Below are 25,452 nucleotides of genomic sequence, written 5' to 3'. Positions count from 1 at the left end.
AAATGGGAACCTTAAACCTGTGTCCTGCCTACCTCATACTAGTAGATGAGAATCAGGCTGATTCTTGTCCCATAACCCCCAGGCTGGGTGAGCTCTGTGCCTTCTGGAGCAAGAGAAAGTGCATCAAACATGCAGACGTGCTGAGCCCTGTCCCCAGAGGTTCTGGCTGAGCCATGCAGCCAGCCCAGCCCATGCCTCCCCGGAGCAAGCAGCCAGTCCTTCCTACCTGCTGGATGAGTTCCTCTTCATGCAGCAGGTGCAGCCGGGAGATGCTGTACTGCTCTTCCAGGGCCAGTGCAAAGTACTCGATACTTCGGATGGACAGCTTCTCCTTCACAGTGAGGATGATGTCCTAGCAGGCAGAGAGGTACAGGGGTTACTCAAGGAACAGGGAGGACTTCCCTGACCTTCCTGCCATTCCTCAGTGCAGCTAGGGAGAGAAAAGTCTGCACTGATGGGCCCACTGCCGACTTAGGTAGGAGTCTGGCCCCACTCAGCAGGCCCCTAATGACCCTGCAGCCGCAGCTCCCCTCTTCTCATGCTCCATTGCCACCCATATAGCCACCCTGGCTTGCTTTACTTGGAAAGCTGAACCCATCCAGTGGAGGCTTCTGCCTCTCTCCTATGTCTCCAGACTTATTCTCTGTTGGAGTTCCCAGTCTGGTGTTTTATTTTGTTTTGTTTGAGACAGGGTCTTGCTCTGTCTCCCGGGCTGGAGTGCAGCGGTGCAATCTTGGCTCACTGCAGCCTTTGCCTCCTGGGTTCAAGCAGTTTTCCTGCTTCAGCTTCCTGAGTAGCTGGGATTACAGGCATGTGCCACCATGCCCAGCTAATTTTTCTATTTTTAGTAGAGATGGGGTTTTGCCATGTTGCCCAGGCTGGTCTCTAACTCCTGATCTCAAGTGATCCTGACCTCAAGTGATTTGGCCTCCAAAAGAGCTAGAATTACAGGTGTGTGCCACCATACCAGACTAATATTTTTGTATTTTATTAGAGATGGGGTTTCACCATGTTGGCCAGGCTCCCAGTCTGTATCTTTGACTGCTTACTAGATAGACTCCCACTACCCACTCACTATGCAACTGAGGGAAACGTCTCTCTCTTTTTTTTTTTTTTTTGAGACAGAATCTCGCTCTGTCACCTAGGTTGGAGTGCAATGGCATGATCTCAGCTCACTGCAACCACCGCCTCCCTGGTTCAAGCAATTCTCGTGCCTCAGCCACCCAAGTAGCTGGGATTACAGGTGTGCACCACCATGCCCAGCTAATTTTTGTATTTTTAGTAAAGACAGGGTTTCACCATATTGGCCAGGTTGGTCTCAGATCCCCAACCTCAGGTGATCTGCCCATCTCAGCCTTCCAAAGTGTTGGGATTACAGGTGTGAGCCATCACATCTGCCCACAACTGAGGGACACTTCTGAACCTCAGTCGCATCTTCTGCAAAATAAAGGACAATAATGCCAGTTCTGAGATTGGCTGATTGATGGGACAGAATGGTCATGAATGCTATGCTGACACATTCTGCTTGCCACGCCACACTCTTCTTGCTCACTAGAACAGCCTTCTGAGACCACAAAGTCTTTGCTGCCTCGGAGCATTCACACATGCTGTTCCCTCTGCCTGGTATACTTTCCCCATTACTCTTTCCAGGTCTGTTTCTTTCTTTTCCTTCGGGTCTTAGCCCAAATGTCACCTCTGAGAGAGGCCTTCTCTGGCTAGTGTACATAAATGTAATCATCCCTGTTATTCTGTGTCCAGGTGTCCTGTTTATTTCCCTCGCCATTATTTAATATTATTTTCTTCAATTAACAGCCATGGTAAAGTTAAGTGAATGGGGTTCTAGACTTACACTCTCAATTCCCAGCTATAATTGCTCCTTCTCTCCATGCCTCAGTGTTTCCATCTGTAGAATGGTAATAATATTAACACCTATCTTATAGGGAGTTGTTGTGTACATTGAATTTATTTCCCCAGAGAAGGCACTCAGAACAGTACCTGGCAGATGTTAAGTATTCAATGCATGCCAACTGCTAATCTCTGTTTTCCTGCCTATTGTCTTTCATCTCACCAGATGGTAAACTCTCTGAGAATACACGCCTTGCCTGTGCTGTGCTGTTAGGCAGTATATTCAGTGCTTGGCCCTTAGTAGATGCACACAAACTTTCACTTGGTGAATAAACAAAAAGCACAAATGTCCTACCAGAACCTCAAACATAGTAAGTCCCGTGCCATTAGGTGCTACTTCCTTCTCACGATTCCCGATTCGGAATCCTCTCTCCACTTGTTCATCACCCCCCATAACTATCCCGTGACTAGTCCTGAAGGGGCTGTTTACTTCTGCAGCTCCACACCATTAATTCAGTGCTGACCATGTGCCCAACATTGTGCTGGCCCTGATGGAAAGCCTGTCTCTTGACTCTGTCCCTTCTTCTCCATTCTCCCACGTCTACCTCGGCTTGGGCTCACGCATTCCACCTGGCTTTGTAGAGGGATGTCCTGTGAACCCTCCTGCCACCCATCCATTCCCCACCTTGCACGTAGAGCAAAGGTTGGCAAACCATAGCCTGTGGAGCAAATCCAGCCCACTGCCTATTTTTGTAACTAAGGTTTTATGGGAATACAGCCATGTGCATTTGCTACAATGGCAGAGTTGAATAACTATGACAGAGATCCTGTGGCCTGCAAAACCTAAAATATTCACTGTCTGGCCCATTACAGAAGGTTTGCTGACTCTTGATCTAGAGGAATTTGGCTAAGCCTTGTGCTAAGCATGCTCTCCCTTGCTCAAGAACATTCAGTGGCTCTTGATGGCCCACTGGCCAAAATCCAAACTCCTCAGCTTAATATTCAAGGCTCTCAAGGTATCAGGTGCCAACCAACTTCTCCCACTTTACGTTCTCCTGCTTATCCCAATGCACTCTGCCCACAAGCCCCACACACTTGTCAAACTTGCCCATTTCTGGATCTTTGTTGGCACTGTTCCCCATGCCTGGATGTTGCCTTAGCACATCACTCCTGGCCCACTCCAGTCAAAAGCCCATCTATCTTTCTGAGTCTGCCATGCAAGCTACCACTCCACTTCCCCAGAGGACTTTTCTTGCCACCCAGCCATAAGTTGCTCTCCCCTGAGCCTGTACCACACTGTACCTCATTTCACTGTGAGTTGTGGCCAGGTCTCACCTCCTCACCCTAGCCCCACCCCAAGACGCCAGGCTTCCTAAGAGTGTAACCCTGGGTTATTTGTTCATTTGTTTATTTATTTAATTTTTTTGAGACAGAGTTTCGCTCTTGTTGCCCAGGCTGGAATGCAGTGGCACAATCTCAGCTCACTACAACCTCTGCCTCCCGGGTTCAAGTGGTTCTCCTGCCTTAGCCTCCCAAGTAGCTGGGACGACAGGTGTGTACCATCATGCCTGGCTAATTTTTGTATTATTAGTAGAAACAGAGTTTTACCATGTTGGCCAGGCTGGTCTCAAACTCTTAACCTCAGGTGATCCAACTGCCTCGGCCTCCCAAAGTGCTGGGATTACAGGTGTGAGTCACTGAACCCAGCTCCTGGGTAACTTATTGCCAAGTTGTTGGTGATATGAAATGTGTGGCACACAAAACGTGTCAATAAATGTTTACTGGTCAAATGACACACTCTTTTTCCTGATTTAGAGAAAGAGGGTTTTCTAATACAAGAACTTTTCTTCCCTTGGTAAGGGAAATGGGAAGAGAAGTCACTGATGAGCTGACAGTGATTTTTCCTTTTTTCACTCGTAAGATTTATTTATATCTACTGCTCTCTGTGTCATAAATAGCTAAAGGCTTTGCTTTAAAAAAATTTGGCTACTACAGATAAGTAAGACTAACTAGTATTATATTGGCTAAGTCCTTGTTCATTTCCCCAACCCTCTCTATCATCTTAAGTATAATTTCCCTGTAATGTGGGCCTTTATTGTAAATTACCTCAAAGTCCTTTTGACCACCAAAGGAGGACTTGCTTTAAAGAACTCTTCTATTCCAATCCAGTCAGTAACCTCTTTGATCAAAGATGACGAAAGTAGAACTCTTGTCTAATTCATTTGCAAAACTTCCCTTTTATGCAGAATGGCAGAGTGACAAGATCCAGCACAGAGTTCAAAAACAGACCAAGTTTGAAGCCAGTTCTGAGCTAGCTGACCTTGACACCTTCTGGACCTCTTGGGCCTGTATTCTCATCTGCAAAGTGGGGATAACTAGTTACTTCACAACGTTGCTAGGGCATTAAATGAGATTGTATATAAGGAAGAGTACCTGGTGTGTAGCTAATACTTAAAGTCTATTCCTCTCTCGCCTTCCTCCTCGAGACGTGGAGTTCCCCTGGTTCAGAAAGCCCTTCTCCAGCTTCTTCTAAGTCACATTTAGGAAGAAATAGAATAGAGCATTTGGAGCAGCTGTAGGAATTGCCAAATGAAGGTGCCAGAGAGAAACACTAGATGTGTGCGTTGTAGGTGTATGAACATTGTACATATGTGTGCACACATGTGCATGTGTGTGAGTGTACTGTGTGAATGTCTGTGTGTGCATGTGTGTCTTGGCTACTGTTGATCACCTGTCACGGCATTGGCCTACCTGAACCTGCTCTCCCCCTTGTACCAGAAGAGCTGGGCTCAATGTTTCCTCTTACAAGGTTTTTATGTTCAAATAACTTTGCTTCTTCACTGCAGCCTCACTGTAACACTATTTACTCCCTTGTTCAAGAACTGTTGGCACCATACGTTAGTATCTATGGATAAAAGTCAAGCTCTGTTGCTGCCTGGTATTTGAGGCCCTTCCCAGCCACTCCTCCCACAAGAAAACAGCCTGTGCCCCAGCCCTGCTAAATAGTTTGCTATTTCCTGCGCAATGCTCATTTTTCTGGCTCTCTGCATTAGTTCATACGACTCTCTGATTGATATTACCCTACCCTCAACTGCCCTGTCCCTACTGGCCCTCGTTGAAATCTTAGTTATCCTCCAAAGCTCAGTGCAGGTCCATCTTCTCTCCTAAGCCTTGTCTGACGTCTGGACAGGCTGGAACAGATGGTACTCTTCGCCTTGCATGCAGCCCTTATTTCATCCTGCCATGGACTATTGGGCATTCCCTGAATGTCCACCCTCCCTAAACTAGACTGCAAACTTCTGAAGACAGAGACCACCCTTGACTAAGCTCAGTAACCCCTCTCAGAATTTCATATGGGGAAACTTATAAAGGATAAGTTCAATTGACTTTTATTTATTTATTATTATTTTTTAAAGTCAGGGTTTCACCGTGTTGGTCAGGCTGGTCTTGAACTCCCAACCTCAGGTGATCCGCCCGCCTTGGCCTCCAAAGTGCTTGGATTACAGGCGTGAGCCACTGCACCCAGCCCTATTTTTTACTTATTTTTGAAATGGAATCTTGCTCTGTCGCCCAGGCTGGAATGCAGTGGTATGATCTCAGTTCACTGCAACTCCGCCTCCTGGGTTCATGTGATTCTCCTGCCTCTGCTTCCTGAGCAGCTGGGATTACAGGCGTACGCCAGTGTGCTGGCTAATTTTTGTATTTTTAGTAGAGACAGGGTTTCACCATGTTGGCCAGGGTGGTCTCAAACTCCCAACCTTAGGTGATCTGCCCATCTCAGCCTCCCAGAGTGCTGGGATTATAGGTGTGAGCCACTGTGCCCAGCCCACTGACTTTAACAAAGAACAGAAAAGGCAGAGCCTGTACCTTTCTTGACATCTCACCTGGGTTTTCAGCTGCTCTAGTGTTTGGGGTAGCAGGTAGAGTAGCAGACAAATAGCAGGGAAGCCTGGTGGTTATAGGTGAAGGTTTAGGAGTTCTAATCTGACCTTTGAGCACGTCACTTAATCTCTCTAATTCTGATCCCCACCCTCTAACCTCCGCCCAGTTAAGATGATGGTAAAAATACCATCTTTCTGGGTGGCTGTGCAATGAAACGAGGTAACGTGGTATCTGGCTTATTATTATAGGGGCTCATCTTCCAGGGACCATGGTGTTTGTGAGACCACCAAGGCAGATGCAGGGCAAGATGCCTGGAGGGTCCTGGCAGCCAGAACATTCTCCTGGGAAAAGAGGTTCAAGTTTATTCTTAATACCTTGACGGTTGTGTTTGCTTCAAACTTGAAAGCTTTGGTCTGTCCATTCTCCAAGTATAGCTTGAGCACATTGGGCATACACAGCAGAGAATTACCCTGTAAAACACAAAAGCAGTGTTGTATCCCTGTTTTTTTTTTAGTTCTGGAGACAGGGTCTCACTCTCTCACCCAGGCTGGAGGGCAGTGGTACAATCTCTGCTCACGGCAACCTCTGCCTCCTGGGTTCAAGTGATTCTCAAATAGCTGGGATTACAGGCACCTGCCATCACGACCAGCTTTTTTATTTTTTTTTTTGAGACAGAGTCTCACTCTGTCGCTCAGGCTGGAGTACAGTGGCATGATCTCAGCTCACTGCAACTTCTGCCTCCCAGGTTTAAGCAAATCTCCTGTCTCAGTCTCCCAAGTAGCTGAGACTACAGGCTCATGCCACCATGCCTAGCTAATTTTCGTATTTTTTAGTAGAGATGGGGTTTCACCATGTTGGCCAGGCAGGTCTTGAACTTCTGACCTCAGGTGATCCACTAACCTCAGCCTCCCTAAGTGCTGGGATCACAGGCCTGAGCCACTGTGCTCAGCCTAATTTTTGTATTTTTAGTAGAGGAAGGGTTTCATAATGTTGGCCAGCTGGTCTCGAACTCCTGGCCTCAAGTGTTCTGCCTGCCTTGGCCTCTCAATATACTAAAATTACAGGCATGAGCCATCGTGCCTGACCTGTTGTATCCCAGTCACACCTTTCCTGCCCCTGGGTATGACAAATCCTTGGTTGTCTGATCCTGCCTGGTTTGGAGAGTAGGATCCTCCCTAACCTCACCATGTCAGGGGTTGCTCCTCGGCACCTGGGAATTTCTTCAGTGCACAGGCATGCATTGTCAAGGGATGCCCATGAGGACTGTTAGGTATGACAAATGGTGGAGAAGAGCGAGCCCTTCCACAAGCATACTGATTGCACCGCACGAGCTTGTGTGATGTCTCATGACCGTCAGCTAACATTTCACCGCTGGTTGCACTCTTATGGGATGCAATTTGGCAAGCCAGATAACCAGCATGCATGCTGTTCAACATGGGCCTCTCAGAGATTCTTAGACTCTACCTTGTGGGACTGGGGTGGGATGGAGAGGGTAGGGGAGCCTCTCTTATCCTCATTTTATTGCTGCATTCTCTATAATGAAATATCACCAAAGGGCAGAGGGATGCTCTCCAGTACACTACCCCAACTATCACCCTAGATGTGTGAGGTCCCTTAAGGGACTCTGCCACTCTTGTAGGGCTATTTGGGCAAAAGGCACAGGACTAGTCTGTGTTTGGTGGCCCCATGACAGCTCCTGGGATGAGGCAGGAGAGGGTTTTAGAGAATCTTCCAGCCTCATAAGAAGTGACTTCTGAGTGTTTGTTTGCAAATACAAAGGACCTTTGGGGCTGGTGTCCTCCAGAAGCACAGAGGGATTTTAGAGTACCCAAGATTTGAGCTAGAATTGGCCCCCTGAACTCATCTCTATAAAGAGTTAGGGTATAAAGCCCACCAGGGTAAAAAAAGTTTATAATCTTTTTCCAAAAAAACCTTTCAGGTTTTTCAGATGAGAATGTTGAATCTTCTAAATACAAAGGTACTTGTATCTTCTAAGCAGACTCACAATCATCGCTCTCATAACTTTTTTTTTTTGACAGAGTCTCACCCTGTTGCCCAGGCTGGAGTGCAGTAGTATGATCTCAGCTCACTTCAGCCTCTGTCTTCTGGGTTCATAACTTTTTTTAAAACAATATTTTTATGGAGGAAAAAGGAAGATGTTCCTATTCCAGGGCCGTTTCATTTTACATCAGGACGAGGGATTTCAGACTGCTTACTCTGCTGCTGTCTTAATTCTGTGGCTTTGGGGGTTCAGAAATCTTAATTTTGAGGTTTCCCAAGTGGGAATTTTTTTGCTTAGTACTTTCTTTGTGATTTAAAAGGTTTACAAAAGATATATTCATAACAACAATACATAACTACCACCACTTACTTTCCCCTAAGGCTTCTTCCAGTTTTTATCTGTATCTGTAAATAGCTCTCTTTTAGAGAGCTGCAATAATTTAATATGCACGATGCTATGTTCATTTTCTACCCAATACACATTTCATATACAATTTTTACGTGGGCTTTATATTTATAACTTTAATGGCTTTATAATATTCTATTGAGTTGAAATATCAGTTGATTTCACAATTCCTCTGCCCTAGACAATTGAGCATTTTTTTATATTTTGGGAGCTACTTAAAATGTTGATACTACAGATATTTTTAAATATATGGATTTACATTTAAATTATTGTATCGACTAATAGGAATGCAATCTCTGGGTCATTTTTTATGGCAGTAATTAAATTTTTTTTTCACCTCAAAAAATTTAAGCCAATTTATAAAGCCATCAGTAGTGCAAGACTGTAATTACTTTCTCAGCATTCGGGCTTACAGTTTTTCTCTATTTGTGCTCATTTGCTAAGTATAAAGTTATACCTTTTAATATTTCTTCTTTTGTATTTGTGTAACTGTGAGCAAAGTCAAATATATTTCAAATACCAGTTTACTACCTCAGATCCTTCTTAACACAGTGATTATGTATCCTAAGGCAGTCTTACTATGTTCCAAGGGGAAAAGTTTAACAGCCAATTTTATCAGCTTTTAAACACTTGAAAGGAGAAATAGGCAGGTCACAGGGATGAACTCTTCCGGGTTTTGCTATCTCTGCCTTGTGTGACTGAAGTAGAGACTCCCAAAGATTCCCTGAGGTGCCCCAACCTTCCAAGTCTTCCTGGAGACACCTTTTTAGAACCTTGTCCTTTAAACTCCCCATCCCCACCAAAACTCAAAGCCAGTTTTGTAGCCAGTTCAGGTGAAAATTGTCCTTATATGGTCCCCTCAACATAGACAGCAGTGAATAGGAAGTCATGGCCATTAAAACAAATCAACAAAGTGACCCTGTCCACACCTGTAGTGCCTTTACTCTTTACCTGTTATGCTAGCTGGTTCTCACCCTCACTACTCATCACTGTGCATGACTTGAAATGAAGAGTCATGTGTTGAATCTAAACTTAATTTTCTTTTTTCTTTTTTTTGAGATGGAGTCTCGCTCCTTGTAGCCCACGCTGGAGTGCAGTGGTGTGATCTTGGCTCACTGCAACCTCTGCCTCCCAGGTTTAAGCGGTTCTCCTGTCTCAGCCTCCTGAGTAGCTGGGACTACAAGTGTGTGCTACCACGCCCAGTTGATTTTTGTATTTTTAGTAGAGATGGGGTTTCACCATGTTGGCCAGGCTAGTCTCAATCACTACCTGGTGATCGGCCTGCTTTAGCCTCCCAAAGTGGTGGGATTACAGGCATGAGCCACTCTGTGCCCGGCCAAATCTAAACTTAATTTTCTAAAGAGGCTCAATCCAATTTCACACACATGACTCAAATATTGCTGACTGACAGGTGTTTTCTGAGTAAAGCATTAGGCCTCCCACTGGCCCCTTCCTGAACAAGTCCACCTTTCTGACTCAAGTCTATCTGAAGGTGTGCTCTATTAAGTAGCAGGGCAGGTAGAAAATAAGGGCTCTGTAGATGTGGACAAGGTCACCTGGATCCTTTGTTAAAATGGTGGTAGAACCCACCCCCTCTTACTCCCATGGCCTTTGCTGGTCTCTATGGTGAGGAGACCAGATAAGGACAAGTTTTGACTTTAAAATTTCTAAGTCTAATATTAAGCAATTCAGAATGGCAATAGTTAGAGACTACTGGAGGAAATGTGTAAATTATGAATAAATATGCCTTTTATCCGACACTCCACATAAAAATCAAACTCTAGCCACATTTTCCCATTACAAATTTGTCTTCTGAACCCCCAACCCTGGGTCTCTCCATATTAAAAAGGACTAGACTGCATGTCATAGTGAAAAACCAAAGAACTGAAGTCACGTGGGCCTGAGCTCCTGCATTTTCTTGCTATGTGATCTTAGAGGTTAAGTATCTTACTCTCTCTAGGCCTCTGTTTCCTCTTTTGTTAAAATACCTCCCTTGCCGGGAATTGTGATAACTGAGGACTGTCTACACGCAAAGTTAGGTCACATAATAGAGGTTCAATAGATGATGGGCTCTTAAATAAAAAGCAACCCCGTCACCACTGACGTTTTATCAATAGATCACCTTCAGAGGGAGTAATAAGTTTGAAGATGCAAAATGAGAAATTAACTAGTGGAATCTGTTGAAATTTCATGGGCAGAAGAATGAAGTCACAGAACCATAGAGAGCCATACTCAGTGCTCTTCTTCCCTGTCCCCACCCAGGGCCCAGAACTCCCACCAGCTCTCCCAGTCCAGGGTCTGCAGGCATCTGACAGGGAGGGTGCACAAAACCTCTTGCAAACGCACTGCACCTCTGCATCCTCTCTGTGCTGTGGGATCCCAGAGGTTCAGGGAGTTATGTGCCAGAAGGCAGCTTGCCAGCTTCATAAAGAGTAATTGCAATCCCTTGACTAGTGACACACCTGGCTGTGTCCACTGATGAGCACTTCTTCAGCAAAGTGCACCTTCACAGGGTTGGTCTTCAGCCTGGCTCTCTTCTCCTCGGTCAGGAAGGATGATTTAGGGACTCCCTGTAAAATATCAACATGATGCATTCTGAAGCAGCACTTTCATAAAAGCTTGTATTTCTTAAAAGCTTTCATTTCATAAAAGCTTCTCATTTCTTAAAAACAGAAACTTTGATAGTTGTTGCAGATTCAATTTAAACCCACAGGAAAGAATAATAACCCATTAAAGGTATTTTTATAAAATCTAGGGATCCCAAGCCAGATAATGTTCTCACATGCCTGAGAATAGTTGGAAATTCAACATGGTAGCAAAATAGCTGTGATATGATGAAGACAAAAGGTCCTGCCCTGTGAATGGGAAGATGTGAATTCCAACTCATGTTTTACTGCTCAATAGTTGTGAGAACTATATCAAACACAAATTCTTATGAAAGAAAACCATGACTGTGTAAAGCACAACAAAATAACTCTCTGTGACTTTGGCCCAGTCCTTACCCCTCCCTGGCCTTCAGAGTCTTCCCATCTGCACAATATAGTAGTTAGACGGGGTTTCCTGAAACTCTGACCCTTATGACTTATCCTTGGCCCCACTTTGCTCTTATCTTTTGGGAGGTTCCCTCTTTTCCCAGAAGTAAAGAGTCATCTCAGGTTGGTATGAGTATATGGTGAAGCCTTTGGACTTGATCATATCAAGCCAAATTGTGACACTTGCTGAACAGCATGTTACATGATCTTCTAGACCAACAGGCTGTGACCTTCCTGAATGAAATCCTGACACACTATTTTCCAGCCTAACATCCTATGTTCCCGTGGCATGGACAGTCCTTTAGGCCAGCCTCTAGAATGTTTACATGTGTAAGAGTACCAAGATGAAACTCTGGGCCATGTTCTGTGAAGATGGGAGAAGAGATACATAACAGCAATCAGGGAAACAGCTGGAAACAATGTTCATAGACTCAAATACCACTGACCAAAGCCATGAAGTACATGAAATGAACAAGTAGCCCCGAAATTTTAAGGCAAAAAGATAAATGTGATTCTCATGGCTAACTAGAACCTTGGCATGACAGGATTCATGGCTGTGACTCAACATCTCAAATATATAATTTGTTTTAAAACAAAAAAAATAGTAGAAAAGAGGAGAAATAATAATGTATGCAGAGAAGTACACCTGTAGAAATTAGAGAAGGGATAGAAGGATAAGAGAAAAAGTTACAACCCAAAATTAGTGATAAGACTATCAGATTGCTTCGAATGAGTTCAAGACTCCCATACCACTTGAATCTAGGGGGCTTGTTGACCTATTAATGTAAGTTGGTATCATCCATGAAACAGAGAATGGAAGAAATGTTAGGAGATTTAAGATGGTCCAATATCAAGTCTTCCAGAAAATGAATATGGAGCATTTAGGAAAACACATATTGGTAAGTCTGTCATTAATTCTTGGCAAAATCAGGCTGGGTGCACGGCTCCTGCCTGCAATCCCAGCACTTTGGGAGGCCAAGGCACCTGGATCACCTGAGATCAGGAGTTCAAGTCCAGCCTAGCCAACATTGTGAAACCCTATCTCTACTAAAAATACAAAAATTAGCCTAGTGTGGTGGCACAAACCTTTAGTCATAGCTACTTGGGAGGCTGAGGCAGGAGAATCACTTTAATCCAGGAGGTGGAGTTTGCAGTGAGCTGAGATCACGCCACTGCACTCCAGCCTGCTGACAGAGTGAGACTCTAAATTAAATAAACAAATAAATAAATAAATAAAGAAAAGATTCTTGGCAAAATCCAAGATAAAAGACAGAGAGCTTTAAGACAGTGATCACTAACAGCCAATATGGAGTTACCAAGAACAAGTCAGAGCCAACCAAGTTCATTTTTCCTTTGAAGATAGGAGTCCATATTGGTAGACCAGGGTTCTGTGGATATAGTAGTATTCCTTCATTCTTGCAAAGCATTGGATAAAGTCTCCTATAATCCCCCTGTGGAAGAGGCCAGATGCAGTGCCATTAGGTGGGTTCATACACTAGTTGACGTACCCTCAAAATAGTCCTGATTTCTAACTCAGCAACTTAGTCTCCCTTTGGCTCAATCCTCAACAGTGATGTTTAGCAATGTCTTGGTTGAAGCCAGAGAAAGTGAAGTTGCCAAACCTGTGAAAGACAGAGCTGCAAGGTGTCATCAGGTATCAGGCAGCAAGAATTTGGAGGGGCAAGGTCAAGGAACTGGGAATCTAAAAGAGGGATGCGTAGGAAACTTAAGGACCGAGATAGCTATGGGTCAAAGGCCAGGAAAGCGCCAAAAACAAATATAAGACAGTATAAGGAGTGGGGCTGTCAAGAGCTGCAGGGAACAAGATAAAGGGAGTGGTCAAAGCAACAGGTACAACCATCACCAGCCTACAGACTCAAAGGAATAAGAAATCAGGGGCAGAACAGAAGAGAGACGCAGAGAAGAAAGGAATCTGCAGGAAGAAACCACTGTTGTCTCTCACCTTCAGGAGATAAATCCTGAATTAGGCCCAGAGCTGGATTGTGCTCAAGAAAATCAACTGGCAGGAAACTGAAGGAACTGGAGTACACATAGGAAGGGGAGGGTTCCTGACAGGCAGGGAGAATGACTACAGCTATCAACTGTACAAATAGGCCTTTCAGCCCCGCAATTCCCTGAGTAAAATCGCAGCATGCCAGAACACTGGGCAAAAGCAACATGACAGGGATTAATGTGAAGTGTGGCACTGAGCATCCAAAATATCAATTGCACAAGCATGGGATTTAAGGGACCTGGCTTGGAAGCTACTCATTTAAAAGCCAGCTCAGTATTTAATTGGCCACCAGTTTCACCCAAGCTGACAGTGCGATGGAGCCTGCTAAAATGTTGACCCAGTTTTGGGCTTTACCAGCATTCTTGGTGCATATCCATTCCCCATGATACTCAGCATTGGTCACTGGTGGAACTGTTTCTTTCTGGGTGTCACTGGGAGAGTCATCATGAAATTGGAATCTTTCCAGAAAGCTCTCAGAGAAGTGAGAATTCAGAAAAACACATCTATGAGGAATCACTGATGGAAGAGTTGTTTAGCCTAGAGAAGATCACTCTTCCAAATGTTTGCCATTTCATACAAAGTGGACTTGCTCTGAACTAGTTGGTGGGAGTCGTAGGGAAGAAGAGCCATTCTTACACTTGGGCCCACCCAACCAGGAAACTGGCTGCTTTGGGAAAAAAAACATGTTGACATGAAAGTGCCTAACACACAGCCCCACTGTGGCTCCTGTACTAATATACCCGACATCAGCTCTGCCATCCTGCATATCTTGGCATCTGGAACATATTATAAACCACCTCCTTATGCCCACTTCAGTCATCTAATATTTTAAAGAGACAATTCAAAGGATATGAGCTACTCATTACTCCCTGGATTCTAAATTAATTCATCGGAAAGCAGCAGACCTCAGCTGATAAAATCTCTTTGTACATGTTTTTTGCTGAACTAAGAGTTAATGTATAAAAGGGCACTGAAAGGGACACTTTGGAAAACATTCCTTTATCTTTTTGCAATACCCTCTGCCCTGGGCTACACAATGTTACTCATGATGGCAGCAGGGTTTACAGAGGTACAATAGCATAACACTAAGGAATGTGGGTTCTGGGGTCTACCTGGAAAACAACCTAGCTTCACTGATTTCTGCACGTGAGACCATGGGCGTGTGAGGCCATGGTGTCCTCATCTGTAAAAGGGGGATAATGAGTGTATCTTCCTCATAGCATTTCCTTTTGATGCAAATTAAATAAGACATTAAATACTGGCATTAATATTATTACAAATAATGTATTATAGACAATACAGATCTACAAATGTAAACCAGTACAATTCAGTGTTCTAGAGAAGCAGTAATTAATGGTGTAACTGGATTTTATCGTTCCTAATCAATTTCAAGTAATTTGAGGACTCCAAGAATCTACCACGGCAACAATGAGCCTCCTTGCTAAAGCAAGACATGTATGATCATTTTGCAATGTTTTTAAAATTCTTTGGGGCCATGTGCAGTGGCTCACACCTGTAATCCCAGCACTTTGGGAGGCTGAGGCAGGCAGATCACTTGAGGTCAGGAGTTCGAGACCAGCCTGGCCAATATGGTGAAACCCTGTCTCTACTAAAATATATAAAAATTATCCAGGCATGGTAGTGCGTGCCTGTAGCCCCAGCTACTTGGGAAGCTGAGGCAGGAGAATTGCTTGAACTCGGGAGGTGGAGGTTGCAGTGAACTGAGATTGCACCGCTGCACTCCAGCCTGGGTGACAGAGCAAGACTTTGTCTCAAAAATAAATAAATAGGCCAGGCGCAGTGGCTCACACCTGTAATTCCAGTACTTTGGTAGGCTGAGGTGGGCAGATCACGAGGTCAAGAGATCGAGACCATCCTGGCCAAAATGGTGAAACACTGTCTGTACTGAAAATACAAAAATTAGCTGGGCATGGTGGTGCATGCCTGTAGTCCCAGCTACTCAGGAGGCTGAGGCAGGAGAATCACTTGAACCCAGGAGGCAGAGGCTGCAGTGAGCCAAGATCGCACCATTGCACTCCATTGAGATGGAATGAAACTCTATCTCAAATAAATTCATTCATTCATTTGTTCATTCATTCATTCATTCTTCGGGGCAGTTCTGGTGAGAGGCCCAGGAGCAGGCTAACCAATATTTAGGACATTTCTCAGAGGCACTGGTGGCCATAGACTGGGCTAATGCCAGTTCTCCCTGAGAGACCTCCAGAGCACAGTATTTACGTTCCTCTCTTCCTGAAAATCTTGTAGGAATCTCAGGAGTGGTACTGGACACATACCAATTTTCATCTTCCCATACTTTTTATTTTTTAAAGGATTTAGCTCTATGCTGTTTCCCTCGCTCCTTACATTAAGTGTTTTCTTTTGCTCATTTCTTGGAAACAGAGTAGGAAAAAACCTGCCTAATTAAAATTAAGATACTCTCCAATGAGACGATAACCAGCTAGATAAAAAGGACATCCTAACACCTGCACTACCATGTATACTGATTAGATTTCCCTGTTTCCATACTGGTTTCACATTATTTAATAGACAAATTCTGTTAAGAATAGAAGAAATTCCATTTATCTATACAGAAAATACTTGGTCTGACATATTTATGGCAAACATCTTCATCCTAATTAGGTGGGTTTTTCCTACTCTATTTCCGAGAAATAAAAACAAAATATAACACTTGTCAAATACAGAGAGGAGACTATTTCTACAGAAGGTTTATATTTTCACATAATCAAATCGCCTTTGTTCCACTGTGCTTTCAATGCATTTCAAGCGCGTTCCACGCTTTCAATGCATAGGCAGTCTTTCTACAGCCTATGGCCAGACAGACATCTATCCATGTTGTTTGCATTTTTAGAGGTGAGACTGTATTTTTTCCAAATGCTTAAACAAACGTCCAAGTTTGATTTCTTGAATAATTGCCCTTTCTCCCACTGATTTGGAATGCTATGTTTTCCACAAAATATATTTATATTTTGTTTCATCATGTTGGCCAGGATGGTCTCGATCTCTTGACCTTGTGATCTGCCTGCCCCAGCTTCCCAAAGTGCTGGGATTACCGGTGTGAGCCACCATGCCCAGCTAGATTTTTTTTTATATATGTCAGTAATACTATAGTTTCCTCCACCTGAGGCTCACATATCTCTTTCCCTTAAGGTTTGTGTATTTTATGTAACTTTTGTCCTTAAAGAAATAGACCTTGGACTTATCAACACTGCAATCTTTGTTTTTCAGAGGACCATTTATATTTTAATTTTTGTTACTTTATTCTGCTTTATGTTTGTTTCATTAACCTTTTTTTCTAACTTCTTGCACTGAATAATTGCTTTATTGCTGTATTAAATGATAAAAATACTCAAGGCTATGAATTTTACTCTGAATATAGCTCACTGTACATAATTGTTTTTTGTTGTTGTTTTTTTTGAGACAGAGTCTCGCTCTGGTCACCCAGGCTGGAGTGCAATGGCGTGATCTTGGCTCACTGCAACCTTCGCCTCCTGGGTTCAAGCAATTCTCCTGCCTCAGCCTCCCAAGCAGCTGGGATTACAGGCACCTGCCACAGCACCAGGCTAATTTTTTATTTTTAGTAGAGATGAAGTTTCACCATGTTGGTTAGGCTGGTCTCTAACTCCTGACCTTGTGATCCACCCACCTCAGCCTCCCAAAGTGCTGGGATTACAGGCGTGAGCCACTGCCCCCGGCCCCATAATTAGTTTTAAGAAGTACAGTTCTGACTGGGCATGGTGGCTCACACCTGTAATCCTAGCACTTTGGGAAGCCAAGGCAGGTGGATAACCTGAGGTCAGGAGTTTAAGACCAGCCTGGCCAACGTGGCAAAACCCCATCTGTACTAAGAATACAAAAATTAGCTGGGCCTATAATCCCAGCTAACTGGGAGACTGAGGAAGGAGAATTGCTTAAACCCAGGAGGTGGAGGTTGTGGTGAGCCAAGATAGTGCCATTGCACTCAGCATGCTCGATGGGAGACTCCATCTCAAAAAAAAAGTACTGTTCTAATTTTCAATTATTTTCTAAATAGTCTATAATGATAATTTTGCTTTTTCTATTTGACTCCATCTTTACTTAGGAAATTACATTTTTATTTCCAAATGGCTGAATGGTTTTTAATTAAATTTTTAATAGTTATTAGCTTCTCTTTTATTATATTCAGAAAGAGGGACCTGCACAGTTTTTCATTTGGGGAGTTTATTGGGTTTTCTTGGCAGCCTGGAATGTGGTCAATTAGATCAGATTATTAAATGCATTATTAAAATTCTCTATGCCCCTCTTTTTTTCTTTTGGTCTATTTGTGGCCAAGGCTAAGAAGCATATATTGAAATTTCTCACAATGAAAATGTTCTGTCAACTTTTAAAAAACTTTCTCATTAGTAGTCTTTCTTTCAAAAATTTGATTATATACTTTCCTTAAATAATACATAAGGAGCTCCTCAGCCTGTGGTGGTTTCGGATTGCCACTTCCTCCCTGTGCGTCATCTATGCCACACGGTGCCACGTGGTGAGCCTCAGAGCTGATAAAACACACTTGCATATCCAACATCTCATTCAGTCCTTCTAACAACCCATTGGACAGACAAGGCAGTTATTGTCATGACCACTATTTTACAAAAGTGAAAGCTAAAACTAATGGTTTACCCCAAAGTCATACCACTCAAACCTGTCTTGAAATTTATCTTCATCCTACTGTGCCCAATCATAGGTCTATCTCTTCCACTGGACCATCAATTCTTGAGGCCTGCACCATATCTGTTTCCTCCATTATATTTGCATGGTGGAGGTCTTCAGATAACATAGACTGTCTGGCCACCCACTGCCAGGCAGCTGTCACCCTCCACTCTTTGCCTTCCCTGCTGACTTTATGAGGGATATCCTCTGGGGGAACAGGGTCTTAGGGCCAGAATGGTGAAACTAACACACAGGACATAGAAGGAGATTTACCGACGTGCAGCGAACAACTGTGATTGAAAGAGAATCTTCCGCTTCCCTGAAAAAAGAAAGAATAAAGACAAAAACATTTAGTCGTTCTGTGTGATAGATGCATGTGCATGTACACGTGTGTGAGCATGTGTGTTAGGGTCAAAAAGATTGGCAGAATTAGTATACAGCAGCCTCCTTTGCCTTAGCTTCTTTTTTTTTTTTTTTTTTTTTTTTGAGACAGAGTTTTGCTCTTGTTATCCAGGCTGGAGTGCAATGGTGCGATCTCGGCTCACCACAACTTCTGCCTCCTGGGTTCAACCGATTCTCCTGCCTCAGCTTCCCAAGTAGCTGGGACTACAGGCATGCGTCACCACACCCAGCTAATTTTGTATTTTTAGTAGAAATGGGGTTTCTCCATGTTGGTCAGGCTGGTCTTGAACTCCTCACCTCAGGTGATCCACCCGTCTCGGCCTCCCAAAGTGCTAAGATTACAGACGTGAGGCACCGAACCCAGCCTGCCTTAAATTCTTTGGCTCAGCAAAACTGGGAAATGCAGCAACCTGCAAAGAAACTTAAACTGACCTGGAGAGCTCCCCCACCTGGAGGAAATCTTCCTATGTCCACCTCCGCTATCTAGCCTATATCTAGAGCCACAACATTTATTAAGGCACTTAGCCTTAATTTAGTCCCATACAATGAAGAACTCATCCAGTGGATACTAGTTAGATTTACATCCCAAAAACATTTTTAAGAGAAAACATGGCAATAACACAGATAACTTAGGTTGCTATTTCAGAAAACTCAGGCTAAACATTTCACTAAATAGAATCAATGTCTGTGGGTAACATTTATCAGATGAAAGCCAAAGAGTTTATGGTGTTTGCGCCCGAAGTCAGTGTAATGAGCCCAATCACGTAATCAAGACAGTAGACATCTCTGTCTCGCATTATCTCTTAGATTTCAAAAGTGATCAAATCAACCAGATAACTGCCGAACCTCTACTTTATATTAGCAGGCAGAACAGAGAAAATGGATTCATATTTTCCTTTCTCTTTGCCATTGCTACGTAGAGAAGCAGTTTGCAAAATAATTTCATTTGACTTCTGGCAATATGAACATTTAGGCCAATTGCTGCTGGTGAGTTATTTCCTCAACTGGATAAACTCAGCCCAAGATGCCTAAGTGTCTGGGGACTTCCTCTTTTCCATTTTAAATAAGAATAGGCCTTTTCTGAGGTAAATCACAATAAATCAAAGTGCAAGTGCTCTGAAGGACATACTGGCCTCACAGCATTGGGAGGAATTTGAGATGTTTTCTGGCATTGTTGTGTCATTTTGTTTCGCTTTGTGTTTTTCCTTTTACATACGACACTGAATAATACATGCTCTTTTTAGATGCTGGGAACTAAGCTAAAAAGAATCGAGGCATCCTGGGATTCTCACATGCAAAACACAGCCGAGGGCACAGATGCACAGCACACCTCAAGTCACGCACCCCAGCTCAGAAGAAGCCAACTGCCCGCCCTTCCAGGGGGAGAATCAAATCACACTGAAACGTGCTGTGCTGGCATTCGAGACCCTCTATCATCTGGACTTGACTTCCTAGAACTTTTCTCCAGGCAAACTGAACTGCTTAGCAGCCCCTACTCCCACCCTGTTGCTCTGCTTACTCCTCTGCCTGAATCACCCTTCACCTCCATCTTTTGGACCAACTTTTACCCAGCATTAAAGACACAACTGAAATACTTCTGGGCCCTTCTCTGTCTTGTCAACCTACAACTTCTGAGCAAGTTGGAGGACTCTCCAGCATTTACAGCATGTTTCCTCGGCTTTTCTTTTTTGTTCTTTTTTTGAGACAGAGTCTCACTCTGTTGCCGAGGCTGGAGTACAGTGGTACAATCTTGGCTCACTGTAACCTCTGCCTCCCAAGTTCAAGAGCTTCTCCCTTCTCAGCCACCTGAATAGCTGGGAGGGGAAGACCACCTGAGCTGAAGAGTTCGAGACCAGCCTGGGCAACACAGCAAGACCCCAGCTCAAAAAAGGGAAATAAAAATTAATACCACCCAAAAGCCAGATAAGTGATTCATAAAAAAGCACAAACTGAACTACATATATATCTTCAAGTTAGCTTGCACCTACCTCTATTTCTCACCTCTCTGTATATTAGTCATTAGAACAATGCTGAGTAAAAAATGTAAAAGCCGAAGCTTGCATGTAGCCATGAAATGTCTGCTTGTCCTCTTTACTCCTGTCAATGGCACTCCTCCATCTTCAAGTCTGGGTTGCTAATTCCCAGCACTAACCATAGTCACTCATTGAACTGAGAACCCTCTGTGCCCTGGTCCCAAGAAATCATTGTCTAGGTAGAAAGCAAGGCATTTCCATAAGTCACAATGACACCAGGCAGAAGGTTTGGAGGTGCTACATCAATGAAACTACATATATGCCAACCAAGATGCACCTGCAATTACATTTAAGAAGAGATATCAAGAGGGATAAAGAAGAACAGATCTGGTACCAATTTAGTTCAATCTTTGGCATATGTTACAACGTTCCTATAAATCCTTAGAGGATAGGGGCTATGTGTTATTTACGATCATTACATTCCTGCAGTGCCCAGCACGGCGTCTTGGGCATAGCAGGGGTTTGACAAATATGCACTCTGTGCCTCCCATGCTCTTTTGTAGGCAAGTGAGAGAGAGTGGACTATAACAGCCACCACCAAGAAGCCATCTTAATAGAGAGAGTTGGAACTCTAAAACGAGGCTGTCCTTGCCACTTTAAAATAGACTTTAGCCTTATTAAAATCAGGGGATCAGTTATGGCCTTCCTGTTGCCCAACTTTGCTCTTTGATAATCTGTACAATTCTGTAGATGATGGAAGGTTATTTAGTACCTGAGAATATCGACTGCGCGTTCCCAGGAAAGGTCTTCGGCAGGCTCATTGTTCATTTGGAGGATCTGATCACCAGGGAAAAGCTTGCCATGAGCAGAGCCTCCTGTTGGACAGAAAATAAGTAATAGGTGCTCATGCCGGGAGGACCCAGACTCCATGTGTAATAGCAGCACAGCAAACATGACAGCCTGATCCAGTCCCCGGGGTACTGGCTCACTCCCCCACCTTCAGTCAGGCTTGGGCTCATGCAGATCCTAATTTTCTTGTTTGTAAATCATGGATAATGTACCTATCATCTATCACCAACTTCCAGGGATGTTAGAAGACTGTCCTGAGAAAGAAAACAAGCAGAAACCTTCTAAATCAACAGAGTTGGCCAGTAAATCTACTCCATGCATCTCTGATGAACTCTGGTGTGTATGTATGTGTAAATAGAAATTAACACATTTTAACAAATCCCAGATTAACACACCTTATGTTTGAAAACAAGCACTGGACTTTCCCCATCTGCTCCTCTTCACCCTGGTACAGCCTATATTTCACAAGGTTCAAGTGAAGACAAATCAAGTTTCTATTACTGTCTGATCAGAAAGTCTCCCCAGCTAGGAGCATGTGGGGTTCAAAGAGGAGGGCTGGCTTAACCAGATACTTTCACTGCCCTGAGACCAGCCAGTGAGTCATGGGTGGGCAAAGCCCTGGTTAAGGCCAGTGGGAGCCTGGGGTTTGGAGCAGCAGGTGTACTGGGGGCTTCCTCCCTCCCAGCATCAAAGTGAGGTGCAAAGCCCAAGACAGAATTAGGAATGCCTTTTCTAACTTCCTAGGGCAGGCTTTTCTGCATTTTGCTATAGGATAGAGAGACTGGGGGAGATTCGGGGCTATTTCCCCTTAAGAAGCCAAACTCCTTTTTCATTCCCCAGTCATCCCCTACCTGCTGTGACAGCCACCACTGTAAGGGGAAGGCTCTCGGAAATGTGAAATCCATAGTCCTGAAGGAGGGCGTCTTTGTCTATCTTTACTGTGTGCCGCACAGGGATGAGGGTCTGAGCTGGGTTCCTGGGGGGCCCATCAGCTGCAGCAACCTTAGCCCTAGAATAGAAGGAATATGTAAAAAAAAAAAAAAGAATAGAAAGCAAGCAAGCAAGCAAGCAAGAAAGAAAGAAAGAAAGAAAGGGAAAGAAAGAGAGAGAGAGAAAGAAAGAGAGAGAAGATTCCAGTTGTTGGTCACGAACTGGGTCAGCCCCAACATTGGAGAAAGATGCAGAGCTGAGTAGATATCAACTTGCCTCTTGAAACAAATAAGACACAAACCCCACTAGCAGAACTTAAGGCTGTCCTCTAAAAGAGAAGTCATATTGCCAGGCATTCTTAACAAGCTTATGCTGAATATCTAGAAAGCACCCATGAAGTGCTATGGACACACAGAGAAGGGAGAGAACAGTTTCAACTTTGTAGGGCAGAGAATAGGGAATCAGGGATGCATCTGGTACTTCGAAGAGGTGGCATTTGCACTGCACTGTGAGGCATGTCTAGGGTGTACCTATACAGTCCAGATCCCGGCACAGAGAAGATATTCAGTAACTGCTCCTAAGTGAATCAGTGAATGAATGGATGGACTGACGGAAGGACAGGCAGATGGGCATCCCAGGCAGGACGTATTGCTGGAGTCAGAGGGACAGGAGAGGAAAAACACGGACAGTGAACAGAAACAAGCAGTTGTCAGGTTCAGATGTTTGACAACGGATCATTTTACATCAAGATTTTTTTCCTTCGGTGATTTTTTTTTGTTTCTTTATGATGAGTTTTGCTTACCTTTGAGCTTTGTAAATGCAAGGATTCTAATATAAAATCCTGGATAGCAAGGACTCCCTCGGTATCAATCTTTAAAACATGTATGTTCTTTAAAAGCAGGAAAGTTCTATTTTCTATCTCTCATAGAGAGAAACCACAAAGTGAGTTACAAGTTATTCCCCTCTAACAGTCAGTGGTTCTTTCTGAGGAAGGTCAAAGAGTGATGGGATGAGATGTTTACTGTCATTATAAACAACAGAAATGTGAAGGAGTAACCGCTCTCTTGGGGCTCTGCAGTTAAGGTCTATCATTTATTCTCATCCATTTACTAACACTGTCAGGAACGCTGCCTAATGCAATAGGCCCTCACTTATCTGAAAATCATCTCTCTCTCATTTATAATGATCTCCAATTTCAACAAGGATCCGGAAATAAGAAAAACAGCCTCACAGAGCCAAATGCAGGGGACAAGCCCAAGTCCAAAGTCTCGCATACATTATCCACCAAGGAGCTCTGCAGGCCCTGGCTTAGAGCAAATGTAGGCTCTATATGAACAGACAATCTAGCCTACACAACTTAGAAGCAGAGAGAGTCTCTCTTCTGGGCCAGCATGCAGGTAATACTGTGCTGGGGAAGCAGAGAGACCCAATGAGAGGAGAGAAACAGAAAACTGAAAATTCACACTGAATAAAACCCATAGCTTTTACTGATTTTTTTTCATTCTTTCTTTTTTTCTTCTTCTTTTTCTTATTTATTTATTTATTTATTATTTATTTTAAGATAAGGTCTTACTCTGTCACTCAGGCTAGAGTGCAGTGGAACAATCTCAGCTCACTGAAGCCCCTAACTCCTGAGTTCAAGTGGTTCTCATGCCTCAGTCTCGCAAGTAGCTGGGACTACAGGCTCATGCCACCACACTGGTTAATTTTTTTGTATTTTTAGTAGAGAAGGTGTTTCACCATGCTGCCTAGGCTGGTCTCGATCTCCTGAGCTCATGTGATCTGCCCCCTTGGCCTCCCAAAGTACTGGAATTACAGGCATGAGCCACCGTACCTAGTCTATTCCTGATTTCTTAAAAAACATTTAAAGCTATAAAGGGTCTTCCTAAATGCAATAAATAATTATTCCATACTAAAAGTCAAATTCAATATTTGACATTTCAGGTGTGGTGCCTCACGCCTGTAATCCCAGCAATTTGGGAGGCCAAGGCTGGCTAATCACTTGAGTCCAGGAGTTCAAGACCAGCCTGGGCAACACAGCAAGACCTTGCTTCTTCTAAAAATACAAAAAAATGGTGGATCCAAGATGGCTGAATAGGAACAGCTCTGGAGTGCAGTCCCCAGCAACAACAACACAGAGGGTAAGTGATCACCGCATTTCCAAATAAGTTTCTACTGCCCACACACCAGGAAATTCCCAGGCTGAAAAGCACCATGAGTTTCCAGCACAGCTGTTTCAGCTGGCCCAGAGGGTCTCAGCACAAAAACTCACACAAATATGGGTGGCCGTTTCAACTGGCTCCTGGAACACCTGGGAGACAGAGCTGCCCATTCAACTGAAAAAAAGGGGGCTGAAACGGAGCCAGGTGATCTGGCTCAGCAGATCCCACCTCCACAAAGACCAGCAATCTGAAATGCTCTGGATTGAGAGTTTCACAGCAGGTACAGCTGGACCCAGGATGGTCCAGCTCTGTAGGGGGAAGGGCATCCACCATTACTAAGGCAATCCACCATTACTGAGGCAGTCTGCCATTACTGAGGCAGACCGCCATTACTAAGGCAGTTCTAACTATACCTCTGTAAACAAAACTGCAAGGAAGTTCACACAGCAGCAGGGCAAAGCCCATGGCAGCTCAACAACACCTCTGCTGGCAGACTATGACTAGGCTACCTCCTTGCTGGGCAGGGCAGCTTTGAAAAAAGGCAGCAGCATGTCAGGAACTTATAAATAAAGCCCCACCTTCCCTGAAAAGAACACCTGGGAAAAAACGCAGTTATGAGTTCTGCTGCAGGAGACTTCAATGTACCTGCCCAGCAGCTCTGAATGGAACAACGGAGCTCCCAGCACAGGACCTGAGCTCCTATAAGGGTCAGACTGTCTCCTCAAGCAGCTCCCCGACCCCTGGATATCCAAAGAGACACCTCATAAAGGAGAGCTCAAGCTGACATCTGGCGGGTATCTTTCTGGGATGAAGACAATAGAAGAAGAAACTGGCAGCAACCCTTACTGTTCGGTAGCCAGTGCAGGTGATCCCCAGGCAAGCAGGATCTGAAGTGCACCTCCAGCAGTCCTACAGCAGAGGGGCCTGACTGTTAGAAGGAAAACTAAAAGACAGAAAGGAATAACTTCAACATCAACAAAAATGACTTCCACTCAGAGACCCCATCCAAAAGTCACCAACTACAAAGACCACAGGTAGATAAATCCACAAAGATGGGAAGAAACCAGCACAAAAAGGATGAAAACACCAAAGCCAGAATGCTTCTCCTCCTCCAAGGGATCACAACTCCTTACCAGCAAGGGAACAAAGCTGGATGGAGAATGAGCCTGATGAATTGACAGAAACAGGCTTCAGAAGGTGGGTATAACAAACTTATCTGAGCTAAAAGAACATGTTCTAACCCAATGCGAAGAAACTAAGA

The 25,452-nt window shown here is 44.0% G+C and overlaps 2 protein-coding genes across 25 annotated transcripts in view; one reads left to right on the top strand and one right to left on the bottom strand.

Annotated features, from left to right (window-relative positions):
* Window positions 1–22,156, top strand: part of EXOSC3 (exosome component 3) — an 85,809-nt gene extending 63,653 nt beyond the window's left edge. For both annotated transcript variants that reach the window (XR_013535498.1, XM_035252477.3), the window contains one exon: window positions 19,522–22,156. The gene's annotated coding sequence lies outside the window, so the exon portion shown is untranslated. The remainder of the gene's footprint in view (window positions 1–19,521) is intronic.
* The window catches only part of FRMPD1 (FERM and PDZ domain containing 1), a 159,989-nt gene that overhangs the window by 14,524 nt on the left and 120,013 nt on the right, over window positions 1–25,452 (bottom strand). For 4 of the 23 annotated variants that reach the window (XM_078372521.1, XM_035252322.3, XM_035252316.3 and 1 more), the window contains 7 exons: window positions 21,951–22,108; window positions 21,023–21,125; window positions 18,149–18,194; window positions 12,483–12,617; window positions 10,597–10,704; window positions 6,102–6,197; window positions 227–352 (listed from right to left, as the gene is read on the bottom strand). In XM_078372521.1, coding sequence (XP_078228647.1) covers window positions 227–352; window positions 6,102–6,197; window positions 10,597–10,704; window positions 12,483–12,617; window positions 18,149–18,194; window positions 21,023–21,125; window positions 21,951–22,108 — 772 coding nt within the window. Of the gene's footprint in view, window positions 1–226; window positions 353–3,951; window positions 4,090–6,101; window positions 6,198–10,596; window positions 10,705–12,482; window positions 12,618–12,674; window positions 12,789–18,148; window positions 18,195–21,022; window positions 21,126–21,950; window positions 22,109–25,452 lie in introns of those variants that run through there. The other 19 variants (XM_078372531.1, XM_078372526.1, XM_035252329.2 and 16 more) reach the window with 8 other exon arrangements.

This window comes from Callithrix jacchus, chromosome 1 (assembly GCF_049354715.1).
Source record: "Callithrix jacchus isolate 240 chromosome 1, calJac240_pri, whole genome shotgun sequence".
NCBI classification, from domain to species: domain Eukaryota; kingdom Metazoa; phylum Chordata; class Mammalia; order Primates; family Cebidae; genus Callithrix; species Callithrix jacchus.
This window is presented reverse-complemented; position numbering and strand designations above follow the sequence as displayed.